At 37.0% G+C, this 22,882-nt stretch overlaps 1 protein-coding gene across 5 annotated transcripts in view; it reads right to left on the bottom strand.

The window, feature by feature from the left end:
- Window positions 1–22,882, bottom strand: part of LOC5575438 (semaphorin-1A) — a 612,610-nt gene that overhangs the window by 58,211 nt on the left and 531,517 nt on the right. For all 5 annotated transcript variants that reach the window (XM_021844666.1, XM_021844665.1, XM_021844669.1 and 2 more), the window contains exons 7-8: window positions 16,410–16,498; window positions 16,157–16,298 (exon numbers count right to left, since the gene is read on the bottom strand). In XM_021844666.1, coding sequence (XP_021700358.1) covers window positions 16,157–16,298; window positions 16,410–16,498 — 231 coding nt within the window. The remainder of the gene's footprint in view (window positions 1–16,156; window positions 16,299–16,409; window positions 16,499–22,882) is intronic.

Here is a 22,882-nt window from a genome sequence, read left to right as displayed (position 1 = left end):
TATTTTACCATTATTTTGTTATTCACCTCTACCCGAAAAACAGATTGAAACAGATATATTTAAAAATGGTCACAGGGGAATACCACAATCCGGGGTATCATTGATCAGCGGGGTAACATTGATCGGAATGACTCATCTCGTAATAAGTTGGTATCATCATTTATTGATGAAACATTTCCAAAGCATGAATGTTGCTTCTCTTTCATATATTTATGGGCTATTAAAAATTAGGATTTTTGCAAAAATTGCGTTAACTTTATGCGTAAATTTGTCAAGTTTGCGAAACAATGATTTCAATGGTTAATGATGGTACTACCGAAGATTCATAACTCACATAAGTTCTGCAAGCGATATGAGCAAAGGAAATGCGGTTCTCACTAAAAATGGTATCGCCAGAAACGATTCCGCTGTCAAAATCTTTCTAAGTATGTTCAATTAGGCAACATTGACGAATTACTGTTAAGAATGTAGAATTCCCTTAGGAAACTGCCTGTCTTTAGGCGTATTCCCGCTGTTCGAGGTGTTTTTAATTTTAAAATAACTCAAAAGTAAATGAGATGTAAGCGTTTGGACATTATATTCGGCTTCAGGGGCCATGATTTATGTATCTAACGACATTTTCAATATTACCGAACGTTGTTTACATGGACGATCAATGTTATCAGCTAATTGAAAAAATCGCATAAAACATTTTTGTAAACATGCTTAAATCTTTCAATAAACAATATATATATATATATATATATATATATATATATATATATATATATATATATATATATATATATATATATATATATATATATATATATATATATATATATATATATATATATATATATATATATATATATATATATATATATATATATATATATATATATATATATATTATATATAATATATATATATATATATATATATATATATATATATATATATATATATATATATATATATATATATATATATATATATATATATATATATATATATATATATATATATATATATATATATATATATATATATATATATATATATATATATATATATATATATATATATATATATATATATATATATATATATATATATATATATATATATATAGTCACGAGCTATGTGTGGCAGTACTTATTTTAAACATATAAAACTAACAACATTTACATTTTTGGATGAAATATTTAAGAAATATCCTAAAAACTGATCAATGTTACCCCGGATTACGGTACTGCTTATTCAATTCACTTCGTAAGCTAATTTACGATTAGTTTCACTTGTGTGTATTCTGTCGGCAAGTATCGTAACCAATCTTCTCGGTACAGTTGAACCATAATAAAACAACAGTTTAGTGGTTATAGTTCAACCGAAACTCTGGTTGAAGACCATTTGCATAACTAAATATTTTATGTTATTAGCATGATTAGATATAAAATTCCACCAGGTGCCGCCCAGTAGTAGCAATCGCCCTTGTCCCAACGTCACTGCCAGCTGTGTCAAATTGCTCTGCAACTGCATGGCACTTTCAGCCAAAGATAAAGGACATGCAGTCGAATGAGTATGTCCTACTTAGGCAACGATGACGGGCCCTTTTTTCAGCTCTTTGGAATGGGTGACAGGACCCGACGGAAAGCAGGAGCAAACTAAAGGTGTTGACTTGACAGGAAATTGCCCGGAACAGCATTAGTTTGGACCGTACGATATGGTCAAAAGATGCACTTCATGGCACGTACATGAATTCATAATCTCGTTGTCACTCGATTGTATGTGTCGGTCATTTCAGTCTGTGTGCCTGGATTTTGTGACGCACCAGTAATGGTTCGGAAGGGGTCGAAACATGTGAACCGAAACTGCACTCCAGGGTCATGAGATAAGACGTGATCTGGTGGAGCCTGGTCAGCAACAAGTTTCCTCCATCCGTCTCCAAGGCACTTTCTGGCAAAATTGGCCATTAGATTATAATAGCTCATCAACAGCTGCGTCGACGACAACGATGACTATGTTGCAGTCATGCTGTTTTATTCAATTTTATTCCAGGAACGGAGGCTGTGCACAACCCAACCCAAAACGAGTCAACACGATGAATCCCCACGAGGCGTTTAGTGGGACAGCAGTGCTCAAGTCACGACCCACACTCGTTTGAATCTGAGTTCTGGGGTTAGCAAACAGTTTCGTTTTTATCTTCTGTTATTTTCTGTTTCACAAGATTCACAACATGAGCTAAATTAAGGTAGGTTTTCCACATTTACGTTACAACACAAGCATAGTTTTCCGTCACTATTTTCCATCAGTTATTCTCGAAAATGGCGCTGATTTCAACGGAAATTTTGTGCAATTAGGCGCATTATGATGGTAACAAAATGGTGAAATACTTATTGTAAGAATTCCTTCGTTTTTTTTTCTGATTCAGGGGACTTAATTTTTGTAGATTCTTAAACCTTGTTTGTTATCCTTCTTTCTGGCGTGCTTAGTGGTCTTATGAGCACTTTCACAGTTATTAACTGAGAGCTGTCTTTACCAATTAACAATTTTTGAATGTGTACAGTAGACTGATACAGTAGACGGTGTCAACTATAATAAAAATCATTCTCCCAAAATTTGAAGTAATTTGGAAGAAATTTGGTTGTGCACACGCTATTTGAAGTTTATATGGAAATTACTATGAAAAAGGCAAAGCTTCTGTGTTCAGTCCTCTAACTGCTCGAAATAATAATCTATGGAAAAGTGAACACACTCTTCTCATGTGAAATCTTCCCAGCTACAACTTTGCCGAAGACCACATTTTGATGGGACGTAAGTATAATTTGGCATTATTGATAACAAAGTCTAAATCATGCTGAGATGATCATTCACTTACTTTCAGAGCAACACTGCTTTTTTGCTGTAGAACATAGTAGCCTGGATTACTTTGATCTATTCTACCCACCAGGAGCATAATGCATACGCAGTTTATGATTACGAATAGCAATTTATCCTGAAGTCCAATCAAAATGTGGTCCTCACCAATTTTGTAGCTGGAAGGATTTCATATCAGAAGATTGTGTTCACTTTTCTATAAAACATTATGACGAAGAGATAGAGGGTCGAACACAAAAGGATGGCGTTTTCAATAGTAATCTCCATCACAATTTTAATTTAGGACTTACTAGTCCAATTGAAAATGAAGTTACTCAGGAGTTCGAAAATATTCTCAATCAAGAGAACGTTTTCGAAAATGCCTGGGAGACTGATTTGGAAGAAGTGAGAACTATTATTAAAAAATTCAAAAATATGAAAGCTCCTGGCGATGATGGAATTTTCTACATCCTCATCAAGAAACTTCCAGAAAGTAGCTTATCATTTTTAGTTGATATATTTAACAAATGTTTTCAATTAACATATTTTCCTGACAAATGGAAAAATGCTAAGGTTGTTCCAATTTTAAAACCAGACAAAAATCCTGCAGAAGCTTCTAGCTATCGTCCAATCAGTTTGCTTTCCTCCATCAGTAAACTTTTTGAAAAGGTTATTTTGAACAGAATGATGGCCCACATCAACGAGAATTCAATTTTTGCCAATGAACAGTTCGGATTCCGCCATGGACATTCGACCACTCATCAACTTTTACGTGTAACAAATTTGATCCGTTCCAACAAATCTGAAGGCTACTCTACTGGTCTTGCTCTTCTAGACATAGAAAAAGCATTCGACAGTGTTTGGCATGAAGGTTGAAAAATTTTAATTTTCCTACATACATTGTTAGAATAATTCAAAGTTATCTGTCAAATCGTACACTTCAGGTTAATTATCAGAACTCCAGATCTGAAAGACTTCCTGTAAGAGCTGGTGTTCCCCAAGGCAGCATTTTGGGACCAATATTATACAATACTTTCACATCTGACTTACCTGAGTTACCTCAGGGATGTCAAAAATCTTTGTTTGCGGATGACACAGGCCTCTCCGCCAAAGGACGAAGCCTGCGTGTCATCTGTAGTCGATTGCAAAAAAGTTTGGATATTTTTTCTTCATACTTGCAAAAATGGAAGATTTCTCCTAATGCTTCCAAAACTCAACTAATAATATTCCCACATAAACCAAAAAGCTCTTTATTTGAAACCTTCAAGTAGACATGTTGTCACGATGAGAGGGGGTTCCAATAAATTGGTCAGATGAAGTTAAGTATCTAGGACTCATGCTAGATAAGAATTTAACTTTCAAAAATCACATTGAGGGCATTCAAGCCAAATGTAACAAATATGTAAAATGTCTCTATCCCCTTATTAATAGAAAATCAAAACTTTGTCTTAAGAACAAGCTTTTGATATTCAAACAAATTTTCAGGCCAGCCATGTTGTATGCTGTACCAATATGGACTAGCTGTTGTAATACCAGGAAAAAAGCTCTGCAGAGAATTCAAAATAAAATTTTGAAAATGATTCTGAGGCTTCCTCCCTGGTATAGTACCAATGAGTTACATAGGATATCCAATGTTGAAACATTGGAACAAATGTCAAATAAAATAATCAATAATTTCAGGCAAAAATCGTTACAATCTTCTATTGCCACGATTAATGCGTTATATGTTTAGGTTAAGTTAGGTTAAGTATATTAAAAACTTTTTTTTCTCTCTTATAAGCAGGTGAAATCAACTCACCTGTAAAAAATCTGAACTGCTACGGCAAATGAAATGTAATATGTTGTTAACAAAATCTTAATAAAATCTTAGATTTGTTTTACCAAATTAGGATGATAGTGTTGTCTAATAACACAGAACACCTAGATATAAGAAATAATGAATGTAATGTTTGGAATGATACTAATAAAGAAAGTTAAAAAAAAAAAAAAAAAAAAAATAGTAATCTCCATATAAACTTCAAATGACCTGTGCACAGTCAAATTACTTCCGATTTATTTCAAACTTCGGGAGGATGCTATATATCATAATATAAGTCGTTTAAGCATAGGGGAGCCAAAATTTCAAAATTTGCATCGCTCTAGTGTACAGGGTACGGGCATCGTTTACGTCGGTACATTTTCATTACTTTTCGTGCTTTTTGGAGGTTATACAATGGCTATGGCCCGAGGGTCTGTCTTTAGCTCTTTAATGCTCCAAGATTTTTTTTGGGCATACAATTTGACTAATTTGATTAAAATTAAGCCAGGGAGAGTCAAATCAGGATCTCCAAATTAAAATCAAATTTCCTATATGCTTGACATCAGATGTCCATGGAATTTTCGTTGCAGAAACTAAACAATTTGATTAGCAGTGCGACATGGAGCACATGTTATTGAAGGCAGTAACCACCAAAAAGTCGATATTCTGGTGCATTGTTTCTATGTAAAATTATTTATTTGTATTTAATTGTACTGAATTGTCGGTAACAAAACATGTTTAGTAGCCTGGGACACGGTTATATGAAAAATTTAGATTCTCACTCCAGACCACTTTTTGGGTTGCATTTAGGTCCCATGACAACTGTGCAAAATTTCAGCTCGATCGGCGAAACTATATTTTAGCGCCAGCCGTTCAAAGTTTGTATGGGATTTACTATGGGAAAACCTCTATAAAAATTCTGAACACAGATCTCGATAGGTATTTCCACGATGAACAATATTGCCGAATACCGCAAAGCAATCCAATGCTTGTGAAAAAAGTTATTATGCATAGACTATTCGGAAATTTTGCCCGATTTTGTTATTATTGTTATAGTTTCGCCGATCGAGCTGAAATTTTGCACGGTTGTTATGGGACCTAAATGCAATTCAAATAGTGAACTGGAGCGAGAATTTAAATTTTGTCCCACACTAATGTTTAGCCAAGTCGATTGGTAATAAATGTCAAAGTTATTGAATATTAACATACCGACATAAAAGATGGCACATCCTGTATAGCGTGAGGCAGTTACGATGATACTTTATACCCTGGGAATTCAAGGAAATTTTCAATTCGAAAAGAACCTCAATCGGTGGGATTCGAACCCATAACCTCAGCTTGGTCTTGCTGAGTAGCTGCGCGTTTACCGCTACGGCTATTTGGGCCCCTCGATCTCTTTTGTAATTTGATGATCGATTTCACCCCAGTGTGTAATTTTCAATTTTGAATATTCTGTATAATTTTATAAAATATTTAATTTCGTAAAAATCAACTGCCCACACTGATAGAGATCAATGAAGTATTGATTTGGCAGAGATCAGATTGATAATATATTAATCTTGAGTATAGTGTAACAGATAGGGGCCCAGATAGCCGTAGCGGTAAACGCGCAGCTATTCAGCATGACCATGCCGAGGTTCGTGGGTTCGAATCCCACTGGTCCAGGATCTTTTCGTAAAGGAAATTTTCTCGATTCCCAGGGCATACAAGTATCTTCGTACCTGCCACACGATATACACATCTCAGTTAATAACTGTGGAAGTGGTCATAAGAACACTAATCTGAGAAGCAGGCTATGTCCCAGTTAGGACGAAACGCCAGAAAGAATAAGAAGTGTAACAGACGGATAATGCTGTATCGTGTCAGCACCGAGGAGGCAGCCCCTCTAGCACGATGTAGGTAGCACAACCCTGGTTAAGTGGCCTATCGAAGACTCTTCACCAACCAAGAAAGGCAAAAGTAGAGCAAACGGATTGATTTTACGGCAAAGGACAACGATTGGCAAGTTGGATCTTGGAACGTGAGAACTTTGAATGAACTCGCGCGTGTTGGGCTCCTGGCTCGTGAACTGCGGAATGTTGGCGTGAACGTGGCAGCTATCCAGGAAATACGCTGGCCGAGAACCGAAGAACGCGAATTCCAAGCGGGGGACCCCATCGCACAGTGGTTCGATCTAGAACAAATGTCGGACAAAACCTCAAACTCTCTTCAAAATAGCTGAAATCATATATTTGACATATTTTTTTTTCTGTTGTTGGGATTTGAACCACTGCGACCATTAAGTTGATCTATTGTGGTATACCCCTGTTTATTTTTTCGCATATTTTCAGGACGACAAGTTACTATTAAGAGTAACTGCCGTTGACTGATAGTGCGACGTACCCCAATCTGGAATGATTCTTAAAATGAATTCAACTACCTTATTGGGATTTCCTTGCCAAATTTCAAAAGGACTCAGTATGCCCTTGTTGAAATACTGTCTTCTTTGCGCAAATAGTGCTGAGCATTCACAAAGCAAGTGTTGAGAGGTCTCTATCTCACAGTCGCAAAACCGACAGAAATCAGTTGGACTTCGACCCATCTTCTTTAAATGATATCTAGCTGGACAATGTCCTGTAAATAGTCCAATAACTATACAGAATGATTTTTTATTTAAGTTTAGAAGTTTTTCTGTAATTTGTTTATTTGGAGTTATAAACAGTTTAGACTGTCTTGATGTATTTGTATCAATCCAGTTCGACTGTATCATATTACGCTCCCATTTTGTTATTTCCATTTGTATTACACATTTTGAAACTCCACAAAAGGGTTCTGGTCCTAAAAACTGAGTATTCGATCCTCGTCTAGCCAGAAAATCAGCTTTCTCATTTTTTTCGATTCCACAATGGCCTGGTACCCAGTACAGGGAGACCTGGTTTTTCATAGCCAGTTGCTTCAATACTTGTATGCATTCCCAACAGTTTTGATTGGCATGTATAGGATTTTAATGCGTTCAGAGCCGCCTGGCTGTCTGAAAATACGCAAATCCTTGCATGTCTATACTTTCTTTTAAGACATATAGAAGCACACTCTAAGATGGCGTATATTTCTGCAAGGAAAACAGTTGTCCATTGTCCCATTGGTATTGAAACATTAACTCCTGGGCCTGTTATTCCAGCCCCTGTATTATCACTCATTTTAGAACCATCGGTGTAGAACATAATCGATCCTGGTGAAATACTAGGCCCACCCGATTCCCACATTTGGCGGTCTGTTTCAACCACCTTATATGGTATATCTAGGTTTAGGGTTTTTTCCATCCAGTCTTCGTTCATGACTACTAATGGATTAATATGAAAATCTTTAAGTATACTTAGATGTCCGGAAAGATTTCCTTCAAGAAAGATATTCGTTCTTCGCAGTCTTAGTGCATTCTTTTCAGCTTCCATTTGCACGTGTTGATGTAGTGGAAGCTTATACAGAACTGCCTCTAAGGCCTTTGATGGCGTACTTCGCATTGCTCCTGTCATAGCCATGCAGGCCAAACGTTGCAATTTTTCTAGCTTTTTTTTGGGCTGTGCTTTGCTTTGTTTTAGGCCACCATACTAGTGCGGCATAAACTACCCTGGGTCTTACAATAACCGTATAGATCCAATGAATCATTTTAGGTTTGAGACCCCATTTTTTTACCAAAAGTATTCTTACTCACCCACAGGGCAATAGTGGCTTTGCTTATTACCTGCTCTAAGTGCAAGTTCCAATTAAGTTTATCATCTAGAATAACTCCTAGATATTTTACACTGGATGCATATTGGACAATACATCCCTCAATTGTTATATTTTTAAAAGTTACTTTCCGTCTGCGAGTGAACGGTACCAAAACGGTTTTCGATGGGTTTATATTCAACCCTTCGTTTTGGCACCACCGCGAAATGCAGTTTAGTGCAGACTGCATTAAATCTGTGATGGTATGTTCAAACTTTCCACGAACTATTATGGCCACATCATCAGCAAAACCGATAACTTCGAAGCCTTGTTCTGTCAATTTATTAAGAATATCATCAACAACAAGCGACCATAATAAAGGCGACAATACGCCTCCTTGAGGACATCCCTTAGTGGTCTTTATTGTTATAGATGATACTCCCAATTCAGCAGATACTTCTCTATTTTTCAGCATTTCCATAATCCAAGCTATAATGCCAGGATCGAAATGCCTGTTTTCCATTGACTTTTTTATTGAACTGAAAGACGCATTATCAAAAGCATATTTTATGCCATATTGAACTATTATGGACTTTTATTTTCGATTTTTTTTTTTTGGACTGATAATTGGAATATTCAGGTTTAGACAATACATTTTCAACTTTTCCAATCTTCCATACAAAATGGTCAACTTAAGCAGGCTGGTTCGCAGTTATTTATTGACGGATTGAAATTTTCACAGCATTACTTGAACTTCAACATATATTTTTGAGTAATTTTTCCATGCACAACTCCAATAGTAAAAACAACTGGACTAAAGCGCAATTTTTGACAAAAAAACATTAACTATTCATCCAAAGATATGGAAGCTCTACACAAAAACCATCATAAGTAAATATATTCATCTCGTCTTAATGACCACCTTATTTATTGAATGCGCCATATTTTCAAATTTGTAAAAAATACACTACGATGAACTCGTGATTGGAAAAACCACTCAAAAATATATGTTGAAATTCATGTGACGGCTGAAAAAAAAAAATGTGAAAATGTCATGCACATTTGTCCATAAACATTGCAGATCTAACCCTGCCTTTATGCAAGTATCATTCATTTAATCCGTTTCAGCATATCATGTCTTTAGCTTCAGTCTGTTATCATACTTGTTTTAACAGCTAAAGCAAGTCCACGTAGGGAATGATTTTTTTCCAATTTGTTTCATTTTATCTGGAGGCTGCATGTCGAAGGAAATAGTTTCGTTAAACCATCTTAATAAGCCGAGATAATTTGTGTTATTTTATTTAGTGACAGCTCAAATTTAAATTCAAGGTAGTTCAATATCCTAATAATATCAAATAAAAGTATAGACAATATTTAACTAAGGTATAACACCAAAATATTGCATACATAGGGGCCCAGAGAGTCCTAGCGGTATACGCGCAGCTATTCAGCTAGACTAACCTGAGAATCGTGGGTTCGAATCCCACAAGTCGAGGGTCTTTTGGTAAGGTAAATTTTCTCGACTTGCCAGAGCATAAACTATCATCGTACCTCCCAGACAATATACACATTCAAAAATGGTCAATCGGCAAAGAAAGTCCTTAGTTAATAACTGCGGAAGTGGTCATAAGAACACCTGCCTGCTTAGAAGCAGGCTTTGTCCCAGTTGGGACGTAACGCCAGAAATAAAAAGAAGAAGTAGAAGATCGGCGCGAGTTTTTCGTTTCTTCTCGGGACGGGATGCAATTCATGGCTACTGCGATTGCAATGCACGTACTAGCGTATTACAGGATTATTATTATTTAATTAGAATTGCACTCCGTACACCTTCAAACGCGTTGAAAATGGTCTATCGCAAGTTTTCGCAAAATAATTTGTACCCTACTTGAAAGCTCTTGTTTTTAGCTTTCGAATGAACTTATTCCCATCGCGGGCATTCGCGGGCTACTAATGTCTTAGGGTACTTTTATAAAAAATAATATGTTTTATGAACAATTTTAACTCTAATTCACTTTGTATAAATATAATGAAATTTTTTATTCAACTCAGGTGTGCTTTATGTATATACAAACAACTTCTCTGAAGATACCATTGCGGCTTGAGCTCTCTTTAAAATCATAAATAGCTTGTGAAAAATGGATCGTAAATATTAATTTTCTTGAAAAATCATGTCCACGGTCCACTCAAGGAGCTGTATAAAAATCAAACTCTAATGAATCTGCTTCAAACCTTGGATTTGAACAACAGAAGTGTTGAGGATGTCGGGAAAAATAGTACTGTTCGGATAAAACAACTTAAATTTTTGAGGTTTTGGCCGCCCTCGGACCATTGTGCATCGCCAACACTTCATTCAAATACCACATCTACTGAAGCGGTGGCGACAGAGCAGAACGTGGAGTTGGCTTCGTAGTGATTGGGAAGCCTATGAAGCGAATTATTCGGTGGAAATCGATAAGCGACCGAATCTGTGTGTTGAAGATTAAGGGCAAGTACTTCAACTACAGTCTGATTGACATATATGCGCCAACGAACGATAAGCCCGATGCCATGAAGGATGACTTCTATGAGAGCCTGGATAAGGCCTACGGAAAGTGCCCAAAACAAGATGTCAAGATAGTCATCAGCGACGCAAATGTGTAGATCGGGAAAGAAGATTTCTTCCGACCCGTCATTGGAATGGAAAGCCTCCATTCCGTTACCAATGATAATGGCATGCGGCTAGTAACCTTCGCTGCTGCTAGGGGGTGGCAATCAGCAGTACCTACTTCGCATGAAAGAATATCCGCAAACACACCTGGCGACACCCGAGTGGCGATGCCTGCTCCCCAAAAAGACCACGTGCTGGTTGATGGGCGACATTTCTCAGATATCATGGATGTCAGGACCTTCCGAGGCCCTAATATCGGCTCGGATTATTATCTCGTTGTAGCTAAAATTGAGGCGTGGTCAATGACAAGGTTATCCAGCGTCACGAGTTACAGAACAAACAGAACGCTGCGCTTCAATATACAACGCTTGTCGACTGATGGGGTAGCTGCACAGTACCACCAGCAGCTAGACGAGCAGTTGGGAAGAATCAACGTTGCTGGAGATGTCGACAACCTGTGGGACCCTATCCACGAAGCTGTGATAATAACGGCGCGGGAAGTGATCGGCACTAGTCAACGACGAAAAAAGCATAAAACGGAATGATGTGCGGAGATTCTATGCAATGGTCAATGGTGCGCGGCACAATACCGTACTGCCATGTGCAATGATCGAGAAGGGAATTTGCTGATCGATAAAACGGTGGTGGCTGCCAGGTTGAAGGAGCACTTTCAGCAATTGTTGAACGGTGAAAATGGAAATGTAGCGAGGAACAGGATGAACATTGATGACGATCAAGCTGTGGAACCACCGACCATAACTGTCCCATATGGATTTTCGAACCAACACCTTGTTAGCTTTGCGGACGATATAGACCTAATTGGAATCGATCGCAGATCAATGGAAGAGGCCTTCGTGCCTCTGAAGAGAGAGACAGCGAGGATAGGCCTGACCATTAATTCTACCAGAGTTGCGAATATTATCAAGCGTGTAAAATACCGCAGACTTCAGTGGGCTGGTCACTTAGTGCGAATGTCGACAGAAAGAATTGCGAAAATAATATTCAGCAGGGAATCAGGTAGAGTTCAGCGGCTTCGGGGAAGACCACGAATACGCTGGCTATATGCAGTGGAAGAGGACCTGGTGACCCTAAACGTTCGGAGCAACTGGAGAAGTTTCGCCCAAGACCGACGAAGATGGAGCTCTACAATACGCCCGACAATGGCGTGACGCTACGCTGTAGCCATCAAGGTAAGGTAAGTGTAACAAAAAGTATTAAAACAGTAATCGATTTGCCCACAGTTTACGGTACGGAAGGCGAGGAATTTTAGCAGTTTTGTAGGCCCAGATAGCCGTAGCGGTAAACGCACAGCTATTCAGCAAGACCAAGCTGAGGGTCGTAGGTTCGTATCCCACTGGTCGAGGATCTTTTCGGGTTGGAAATTTTCTCGACTTCCCAGGGCATAGAGTATCTTCGTACCTGCCACACGATATACACATGCAAAAATGGTCATTGGCATAGTAAGCTCTCAGTTAATAACTGTGGAAGTGCTCATAATAACACTAAGCTGAGAAGCAGGCTCTGACCCAGTGGGGACGTAATGCCAGAAAGAAGAAGAAGGATTCACATTACAGACACTTAAGCCTAAGTAGACTATCACTCATCCAAAAACATACGAATTCAAACAATCTGTATGATCTGTGTATCTTAAACTTTATTAAGCTTAATCAATACTTGACTTTCGAATAGTGGGTGAAGATTCGGATTCTACAACTTAAATTACCGTAAAATGGGGTAAAGTTTATCACTTTAGAGTGATCCTGTTTTATAAGATCTGGTGGGATGCATGTATTATCCTCCGAATATTTTTTAAATCAGAACTTGTTGGACGTTTACCGAATTATGTAAACAAAATTTTGACAAAATGTTATCATAATTACAAAACCAATTTCCCGAAATCATAAGTATTTTTTTAATTCCGGAGTGAAGTTGATTGATTATTACGATATGTTGCTATAAATAAATTAATATGCTATAACAGAATGATGGCCCACATCAACGAAAATTCAATTTTTGCCAATGAACAGTTTGGATTCCGCTATGGACATTCGACCACTCATCAACTTTTACGTGTAAGAAATTTGATTCGTTCCGAAATTGAAGGCTATTCTACTGGTATTGCTCTTCTAGACATAGAAAAAGCATTGGACAGTTTTTGGCATGAAGGCTTGATTGTAAAATTAAAAAAAAAACTTTAATTTTCCAATATATATTGTTAGAATAATTCAAAGTTATCTGTCAAATCGTACACTTCAGGTCAATTATCAGAACTCCAGATCTGAAAGACTTTCTGTAAGAGCTGGTGTTCCCCAAGGCAGCATTTTGGGACCAATATTATACAATATTTTCATATCTGATTTACCTGAGTTACCTCAGGGATGTCAAAAATCCTTGTTGCGGGTGACACAGGCCTTTCCGCCAAAGGACGTAGTCTGCGTGTCATCTGTAGTCGATTGCAAAAAAGTTTGGATATTTTTTCGTCATACTTGCAAAAATGGAAGATTTTTCCTAATGCTTCCAAAACTCAACTAATAATATTCCCACATAAACCATAATCTTTTTATTTGAAACCTTCAAGTAGATATGTTGTCACGATGAGAGGGGTTCCAATAAATTGGTCAGATGAAGTTAAGGATCTAGGGCTCATGCTAGATAAGAATTTAACTTTCAAAAATCACATTGAGGGCATTCAAGCCAAATGTAACAAATATGTAAAATATCTCTATCCCCTTATTAATAGAAAATCAAAACATTGTCTCAAGAACAAGCTTTTGATATTTAAACAAATTTTCAGGCCAGCCATGTTGTATGGTGTACCAATACGGACTAGTTGTTGTAATACCAGGAAGAAAGCTCTGCAGAGAATTCAAAATAAAATTTCGAAAATGATTCTGAAGCTTCCTCCCTGGAGTACCAATGAGTTACATAGAATATCCAATGTTGAAACATTGGAACAAATGTCAAATAAAATAATTGATAATTTCAGGCAAAAATCGTTACAATCTTCTATTGCCACGATTAATGCGTTATATGTTTAGGTTAAGGGTTAAGTAAATTGAAAACGTGTTTTTTTCTCTTCTAAGCAGGTGAAATCAACTCACCTATAGGAAATCTGAACTGCTACGGCAAATGAAATGTAATATGTTGTTAACAAAATATGAATAAAATCCTAAATTTGTTTTACCAAATTAGGATAATAGTGTTGTCTAATAACACAGAACACCTAAGTATAAGAAATGAATGTAATGTTTGAAGTGATACTAATAAAGAACTGAAAGGTTGTGCAAATTATCCAAAAAAAATCATGTGATTGAAACATTTTTTATGGTAGAGGGTTAATCATACTTTTGTCATATTGCTGTTTAAGTTGTGAACCACCAACACATGCTTTAACGGGGCACATGAAATAATCGACAGCGAACCTTGAACTTAGGAACACGGAAAATTTAAGAACTGCTTCCGCAGCATAACCATTCGAATCAAACGAAGGAAAAAATGTTTCGACGCTTCGAATTTATTTCGTCGCAAGAAAACGCTACAGGGCAAACGAAAACTAGCAATTTTCTCAAACTACGGAAAGAAAATTCCACTTATGAGAAACAACTTTTTTTCCCTCGCTGCTCGTCATTCGTGGGACGTTTGAGAAAAGGCAATCATGGCGTAGTGTTTTGGAAGCTTTACCATCGGAGGTCCTGCAATGGAGTTGGCTCTGTGTGGCAATCGATTTTTTTTTCTGTGTTTGCGACTAGTTCCTCCGACCGAACATTTTTCAAACTTGTGTTGATTTTATTTTTCTCATCAGCTTCTGTTGCGCTATTTCGTTCTGTTTCAGTCGTTGGTTTTTTTTTACTATTCAAAAGTTGTATCTTATTATTGGAACTACTGAAAAAGTTTTTTTTTCTACACACGTCTCGCAGTCATAACGAAACGACATTGGTCGAAGAGTATATTTCTAACTGCAGTCGGTGCAGAAAGTAGAAGTGACACTTTAATGTGCAGCATTTCGGTGTATAAAATTGTTTTTCTTCTCAAATTTAACAGTCTGAACTAATGTTCCAATTTATAAATTTGTCCAAGTACGTTTGTTCTACTACAGTTGACTCTCCACATCTCGATATTGAAGGGACCATCGAGATAGGGAGAAATCGAGACATAGAACGCATTTTTAATGAATACTAGATTGAAATCCACTTAGTTACCAGGAAAATGATAAACAAACAGACGTCACTTAGTGTTTCTAACCTGTTTTAAATCAATGAAACCGGGTCTAGTAACCTTTGAAAATGGGCATATCGACATACGGAGAGTAAATCGGGAACGAAATTTAACCAGGAACATATCGAGATAGGGAGATATCGAGATATAGAAGATATTGAGATACGTAGAGTGGAAATGTATCCAGAATGAAGTGACCGAAAAAATAATCGACATAGGGAGAGATATCGAGATGTAGTAGTTAGAAAGGTATTTCATGTTTTAAATAACATTTATCGCCAAAGCGAAAAGTTTCACTTTTTTCTACATTCATAAATATCTTCATGATTTTGTTGGCGCAATTTGGGAGTTGGGAGCAAGATTAGACCAGAAACTTTAGTGCTCAGCTTAAAATATTGTTATAGGGATTCTTAAAATACCATTGCATTCTATCAAGTTAGGGGGAATATCGAGGTACAGGATATCGAGTAAACGAGAGTTAGTTAGGCCGCTAGGCATTAGCAAAAATTCTAAACCCTGTTTTGTTGTCTGGTGATTAATTTCGCTCCAATGTGTCGTTTTTAATTTTCAATGTATTTTAATTTTGAATATCGGCTACAACATTTCAAAAGGGTGCAACTGCTTTTACGAACAACACGTCTTCACGTCTCTATGGAGCGAATATCAGCCCAGCCAGGCACTCCATCGCATCGGAGCCCTCTTTCCGTTAGTGGGATTGGATTACGAAGTCAAATGCGGTGTCGAGCTCAGAATAAAGCAGATACTGTATCTGTAGTTTTGAAATATTGTTGCCGATATCTTCATGTTTATCTTATAAAATTGTCAATGTTATTCCATAAGAAATCAATTATGCTAAATTATAGAGATTTTGTCGAAAGTATTTTGACAATGTTTAAGTTCCTAAAGACAACATAACAAAAAGATTCAAACCCAAAATATCAATAAAACAGAATAGACTACGAAAGTATACTTACGGATTTCATCGAAATAGAAGGGAAAATCGCCCGGCATAGAGCAGTTCAGCCGCGACTTCAGATAGGTCGTCCACCGATTTTTGTACCGATGGGGCCCACCTTTATCCCATTTGCAAACTCGTGCCACTCTGCTGACGACGGCCTGTCCGCGGAAAGGGGGAAACGAAAAATGCATTTTTAATGACTTTCTCAGGAAACTCTCCGTCGTCGGCATCTTCTTCGTCAGAATAGAGGTTTGCAGCCTCCCACTTACCTTTCCGCAGTTGATGAATTCGACGGCCGTCTCGCGGAAGAAGAAGTAGACAAAGTCGCCCTGCGTGAACGATCCGACGAAGTTGGGTGCTGAAATATTTATGAACGTGATAATGGTCAATTTACACCTGCACACTTCGAAAGGGGATATTAATTATTCATTCATTTGTCGATTATTATTAAAACAAAAATAATCCATAATAAGGACGAATGAGGATAGGAAGGCGAGAGAGAGAGAGAAAGGACTCGGAATGAGGATTTCCTAGACCAGTGGTAGAATGATGTAGTGGTCGGCATTGTTTGGCCATCGCAGTATGTTAATGCAGCCCTCGGGAACCATTGCCAGTTTAATTATTATGATTGATTCTAACATAAAACAGGCGAACAAACAGGATGATACGTGGCTGCGTTCGGACGTTGTAAATGAATATCGATATCAGGGTCGACAATAGTGGAATAGTATGACAGTTTTTGTAGCCCACGCAGGTATTGTTCATTAAATGCGGACAAGGGATAATCAGCAGACCAATTTAGATTGTTGGGCATATCAAAATAATGGCTATGTTAAGAACGTATTGAAATCAAACGATGTCGTTGTCAACTATAAAAGAGTGGAAATTTATATCTGATGCCATTTATTGTAATTTATACTCATTAGTGACTTTTATTGAACATCCAATTATCCTATGTAGGATGAAGGTATAGAACATGAACAAAAAAAATCATCTAATAATAAAAGCCTTGCATGCCAATTAGGTGTATAGGTATAAACCAAATCAGGAATTAAGTATACACTGCACTGTGGACGAAAAAAGAACTAAATACTCAGTAAGAAACGTACTCTCGTGCTGTGCGTTCACAAATTCATTTCGCTGAATACAGTTTTGTGACTATATAAAACAATAAAACAGTCCTTTTTAGTGCTACAAAACCGTATAACTTTTCAAGCCTTCCCTTTCCGATTCTTGTTAGGACCTATAACCCATATTTCGTTAGACTCGTTGCAAAATTAAGATTAGCGTTAGTAATCCTTTTTGAACACCATTTTGGGGAATGATCTTTTAGAAGGTCTCATATTCGGTTGCTACCACGAACAAAAGGAAAATCAAATCTCTGAATTTACAAGTTTCTTCCAAAAACGTGGGCTAGACCGGCATAAATAAAATAAAAATCATTAAATATTATTAACTGCAGGTCGAAGCAGCCTCTAGCCTAGGCACTTTGATTCAAATATCTTGAAGCGAAAAGGCATAAATTTTTTAGTTGTGATGACAAAACTAAACGGATGTTCAAGGTTGCCTCGAAAAGGTCCCTCAACTGCCATTATACGCATAATTGTCCCATGTTCCAAAATATGAAGCCGAGAAAAACGCGATTGAACATTTTGGCACATTTATGCTCCGTATTGATGAAGTTTATAACAAATTTGAATAATTTCTTCATAATAATATGAGACGATGGGTGCTTTTTAGAGTCAAGAATTGGTTTTAGCGAAAGATTTTGAATGAAAATCAAAGTGGGCAATGCCTAGAAATACTGAGCTTTGGGTCCCACTAATCGTAGCAGATCGATTTTGGCCAAGCATATTGCTCTTGATGATAGCTTTGACGTTTATACCGAAGTGGAAGATGTGTATTGTAAAACCCATGTTGAGGGTCCAAACGAAGGCGCATGTGTCATGTAGCAAAGTGGAGCCGTATATGGGTATCAGAATTAATGTTTGTTTGTTTGTTTGTTCATTGTCCAGTAGCGTAAGATACTTATCTTTTAAATTACTACCTCCGGTTTCGCACTCGTTAAAACTTTACATACTAAACTAATGCTATAAAACTAGCCTACTATAGCAAAATTACAAATCAATTTATCGCGGTTCCAAAAGTCGATGCAGCCTCTCTTGAATATTACTTCCGAAGATGAACGTTTCACTTCGGGTGGTAAGGAGTTCCAATTTACAACACCTCGAACGAACAGTGAACTCGCGTAACATACCGTATTATTTGCTGGGATTATCAGGTTCAGCAAACGGCGACCACGAGTTTGCATTAATCTACGGTGCAGTATAGCTGGGGAGTTATTCGTCAGCAAACTTCTCAGGAACATGCAGGAGCGGTAAGCGTCGAATCCTTCAGGGTTGCAACCAAGAAGATTCTGTTGCAGATGACTCACATGATCAAAACGTCTCAGCCCATAGACGTAACGTACGCAGCAGTTTAGGGCCACACGAAGTCTGCCGAAGAAACTTGCACTAGGACAAACGAGAAGGACATCCCGAACAAGAGATGTGGCAGAATCAAGGCATTGAGAAGTTTCAGATGTGTAGCAATCGTCGCAGTGTATGTACAATTATACAAGGTTTGAAGCCTCGCGTAAATCTTTCCGCATTGCTGTGCTATAAGTCCATCGCATAGCAGATCATTCTGGAAAACGAAACCAAGGTTGATTACACTTTCCGTCCATGCGATTCTATTGCGGATGCCGGTGAAACGGGACTGTTAACTTTGCGTCGTTGATTTGCAATGTACATTGCCTTAATCTTAGCTGGATTTACGTGGAGTTCGATCCGCCTCGACCAATCCGCAACTACTGCAAGATCGGTATTCACCATCGTGACTAACTCGCGACTACAGGGACCCATGCGACTGACGGGAAGTTGCTCATCATCGGCGTATATTTGAATGGATCATAAAAATAACCAAAACGGCCGCTATGGAAACATAGATAGCGCCACCGTAGCCTTGTGTGTTTGACAGAACAGCAATGCTGTCACAATGTTAAATCCCATATACAGTGGCGCCTTTGTTTTGATGCGGTGAGTACTAGCAAAACTACCTTCAATGATCCATTGAGCAATATCTTAGCACAGTTGGTAGATCGTTTATGTGGCAACAAAACATTAACGGTCCAAGTAATGAACCTTGAAGTACACCAGACGACGCCTCAGCACTGCTTGGCATACGATTACCACAGAAGACAGTCTGCCTTCTATCGACCAGATACGATTGTTTTAGACTAACAGTGGCATTGGAAAAGTTGAACTGTGATTCCAGCTTGTCCCGAATTTTTCCATGCGGAATAGTGTCAAATGCCTTCGAAAAATCTAGTAGCACTAGTATACCGGTGCTTTTTTTTTATCGACGATAGCTCCTAAATCATCGTGAACTCTGAGGACTGCCGTTTTGATGCTTTTACGGAAACCAGCTTGATACTCGGAAAGTAAGCTGTTGTTTTCAATGTAAGACGTCATTTGCTGTTTTAGTACTTTTTCAAAAGATTTTAACAACGCACAGAGAATGCTGATCGGTCGTGGTTAGCAAGGACGCACAAGCGCTTAAATGCGAAGTTATGGGAAAAGTTCTAATGGTTCTGGACATACTCCCGGAAGCTCTTGAAATATAATGTCCAGTTGAATATGGTTCCGTATATTATATACATAATTGAATTTGGAAATACAACAAGACTGACCATTAGAGTGCGGCTCATTTTTCGAAAATTTTCAATACCAAAAATTCGTGTGCGCTTCTGTATTCAAATTACAGAAAAAGAGAAAAGCTCATAGATTGTTATATAGTTTTCATAACTATTATTATATTTATGAACAATTGTTAAGCTCTTAGCATCATTGTCTTCAAAAATAAATTTATGGAAGGTTTGTGGAACATCTAATTCTTCTAAGCTCGAAACTAGTTGGGTAAAAGTAAATTTCTCCAAATGTTTCCTCTTTTAAATAAAAAAAACATCTTTGTTTGACCATAACTTCATGAACCGTTTTCGAATCTTTTAACATGCTTTTGAAGTTAATTAAGTTGTTTTCAAACTGTGTCAACATTTAATTTAAACATGTTTTGAGTTATTTTTTCAACAAAAACTACCCAAACCATGATTTTATGTTGGAAAAAAAAATCTAATTTCTTTGGATTGTTTAAATTTTCACTATTTAACTAAAGTTTATACAGCATCTTATTATACCTACAAGTTTAGTACACAAAAAAATTCTATAAATTACAATAATATTTTTGTCAGTTAAGTTATGACAAATTGTTTCAAAAATCTTGATTCGGCTGATGGTGCTACGCCACTTGTTTTAGTTTTACAAGTATTAATTTTCACGTGATTTGTAGTAAAAACAACAACAAAATTATGATGAATTCACTGAACGTCATGTTTTATAACTTAAAAATTCACCTTTGAATCGCTCGCGCCACCTTTAAACTTTAATGATTTTAGCTCAAATTTTGAAGTTTCTCTTCTTATGGGATTTGGATTCAGAAGAACACACGATTTGTTTGGCTTTGGGAGCTCTCGGAAAATGAGCCGCACCCTACTGACCATATTTTACAGAACCAGTTTCAAGCAAATGGCAATTTTTGGGATGATTTTGAACGAACCTGAATGAGTCCACTAGCATTCAATTTTCAATTGGTTGTGGTTTCTAGGAAAATTTATAACACGAATACGACTTCACACTGCTCAAAATGCAAGCGACAGAAGAAATGTGCTTTAGACATAAACTCGGAAAATCCGGAACATCTAATATGTCCAGTGGAAAATATGCATGGTCAAGCAAGCTACTTAAACTAGATCAAATTTGCAGGCGAATGCTTCCGGATACCGTTCTGATTCAAATTCCGGACAGCTTCAAATTACGGATACTCACCTTTGTATGGGAAAGATTTCAATTGAAATATTTCAAATTTGCCTTCAAAAGCTCCCAATTTGGAAATTCGTTTTAATAAGATTTCCATAGCAATCAGGTTTTCTAATAGCTGGTAGTACTTATTTAACGATTTAACTTTTCCAACTTTGCATTTCAAGAGCTGTCCGGAATTCGAATCGAAAGCGTCCGGAATGAGAAGCAAAAGTAAGGTGGTGTCCGGAATAAGAATCATGAAGAGGGCACACATTTCGATTTATTCAAATTTATTGAAGTTGTGGAATTCAAATCTTCACCCACCATTCGAAAGGTAAGTGTCCTGATAGCATGATAACGCTGAGGTATCGTAAAGAATGATTCAAATTATATGCTTTTAGGTGGCTCATACTTCAAAGAGGCCTTAAGTGTCCGTAATATGAATCAAAACGGTACATCCAATTTCATCCAATTGGATAACTTATACCGTTTTGATTCATATTACGGACACTTAAGGTCTCAATTAACTACAACCCATCAGGAAGCATAAAAATTAATCAATCTGTATGATTCCTCGGTTATATCGTGCCTTCAAAACACTTAACTTTTGAAAGGTGGGCAAATATTTTGATTCCGCTACATGAATAATTTTAAATAAATGGAAATGTGTGGACTTTCCATGATTCTTATTCCGGACGCTTCCTTACTTTTGCCTCATATTCCGGACACTTTGATTCGAATTCCGGACAGCTCATGAAAATCATAAAAAGAAAAGTCAAATCATTATTTGAAATCGACAAACCACTAAAGGAGCGTCTAAGGCAGTTGAGTATTATAAATTTTCAAAGATATCTGTTAAAAAAATCATTAAAACGAGCTTCGAAAGTGTGAACTTTTGAATGGCAAAAATTGAAACATTTCGTGTGAAATGTTTCCCATACAAAGCAGAGTGTCCGGAATAAGATGCTGTTCGTAATATGAATCAAAACGGTACCGTAATTCGGGGTGTAGTTGGTCAGTGGGGAGAAGTTGATCATTCACGTACCCACATGTATAAACTGTCAAGAGATCTATGATTCGGTTTCAATTAGCACAGTTTTTGTGACGTCGTATGACCTGATGACTGCCCTTGATGTTACTAAGTTCGGTTTGACATTCAAGATAATTATACCATGGGAAAAGAGATTTTTTATGGAATGTTTGATGAACTGTTGAAGGGTTCTTCTTCAAAGAATCGACTATTGACAAGGCTATATAAATACTACATTTAAATAAACTGTTTCTTACATTGTAGATATATTCTGTAAATCCAGTTTTGAATTTGCATTGTGGATAAACAATCATTTTCTGAGTAAAAAATGACTTTTTTGTGCGCGAGTTGCTAATTTCAAGGAAAATTGCATACCTTTAGGCGTTTAATGTGGTGTGTTCTGTAATTTCCAACATTCAAATTAAAAATTGACCGATATATCATTAAGTTTTAAGCTTTTTGAGGATTGATCCAGATTCAGTGACCCCAAATTTAGTGAATAGCATATCTCTTTATTTCAGGAAACTTATCGCAATAATTGATCAACTTCACCCCGGAATCAAAACCTTCACTTTTTGATTTAAAATAAATGATTTTGTTATTAAGTGAACATTTCGTCGAAATTTCGTTTGTATAATTTGATAGATATCCAACCAGTACATGTTTTAAAAATATTTGGATAATAATACATGCATTCTACTAGGAGTTACAGAACAGAATCGCTAGAAAGTGATCAACTTCACCCCATTTTACGGTACCAAAAAATAACAAGCATTTGAATTTATGTAAAATTTTGCCTATCTTAACCAACAGGCAA

Source organism: Aedes aegypti, chromosome 2 (genome assembly GCF_002204515.2).
Source record: "Aedes aegypti strain LVP_AGWG chromosome 2, AaegL5.0 Primary Assembly, whole genome shotgun sequence".
NCBI classification, from domain to species: Eukaryota; Metazoa; Arthropoda; class Insecta; order Diptera; family Culicidae; genus Aedes; species Aedes aegypti.
The sequence above is the reverse complement of the archived record's forward strand: the minus strand, read 5'-3'. Positions and strand labels throughout refer to the sequence as shown.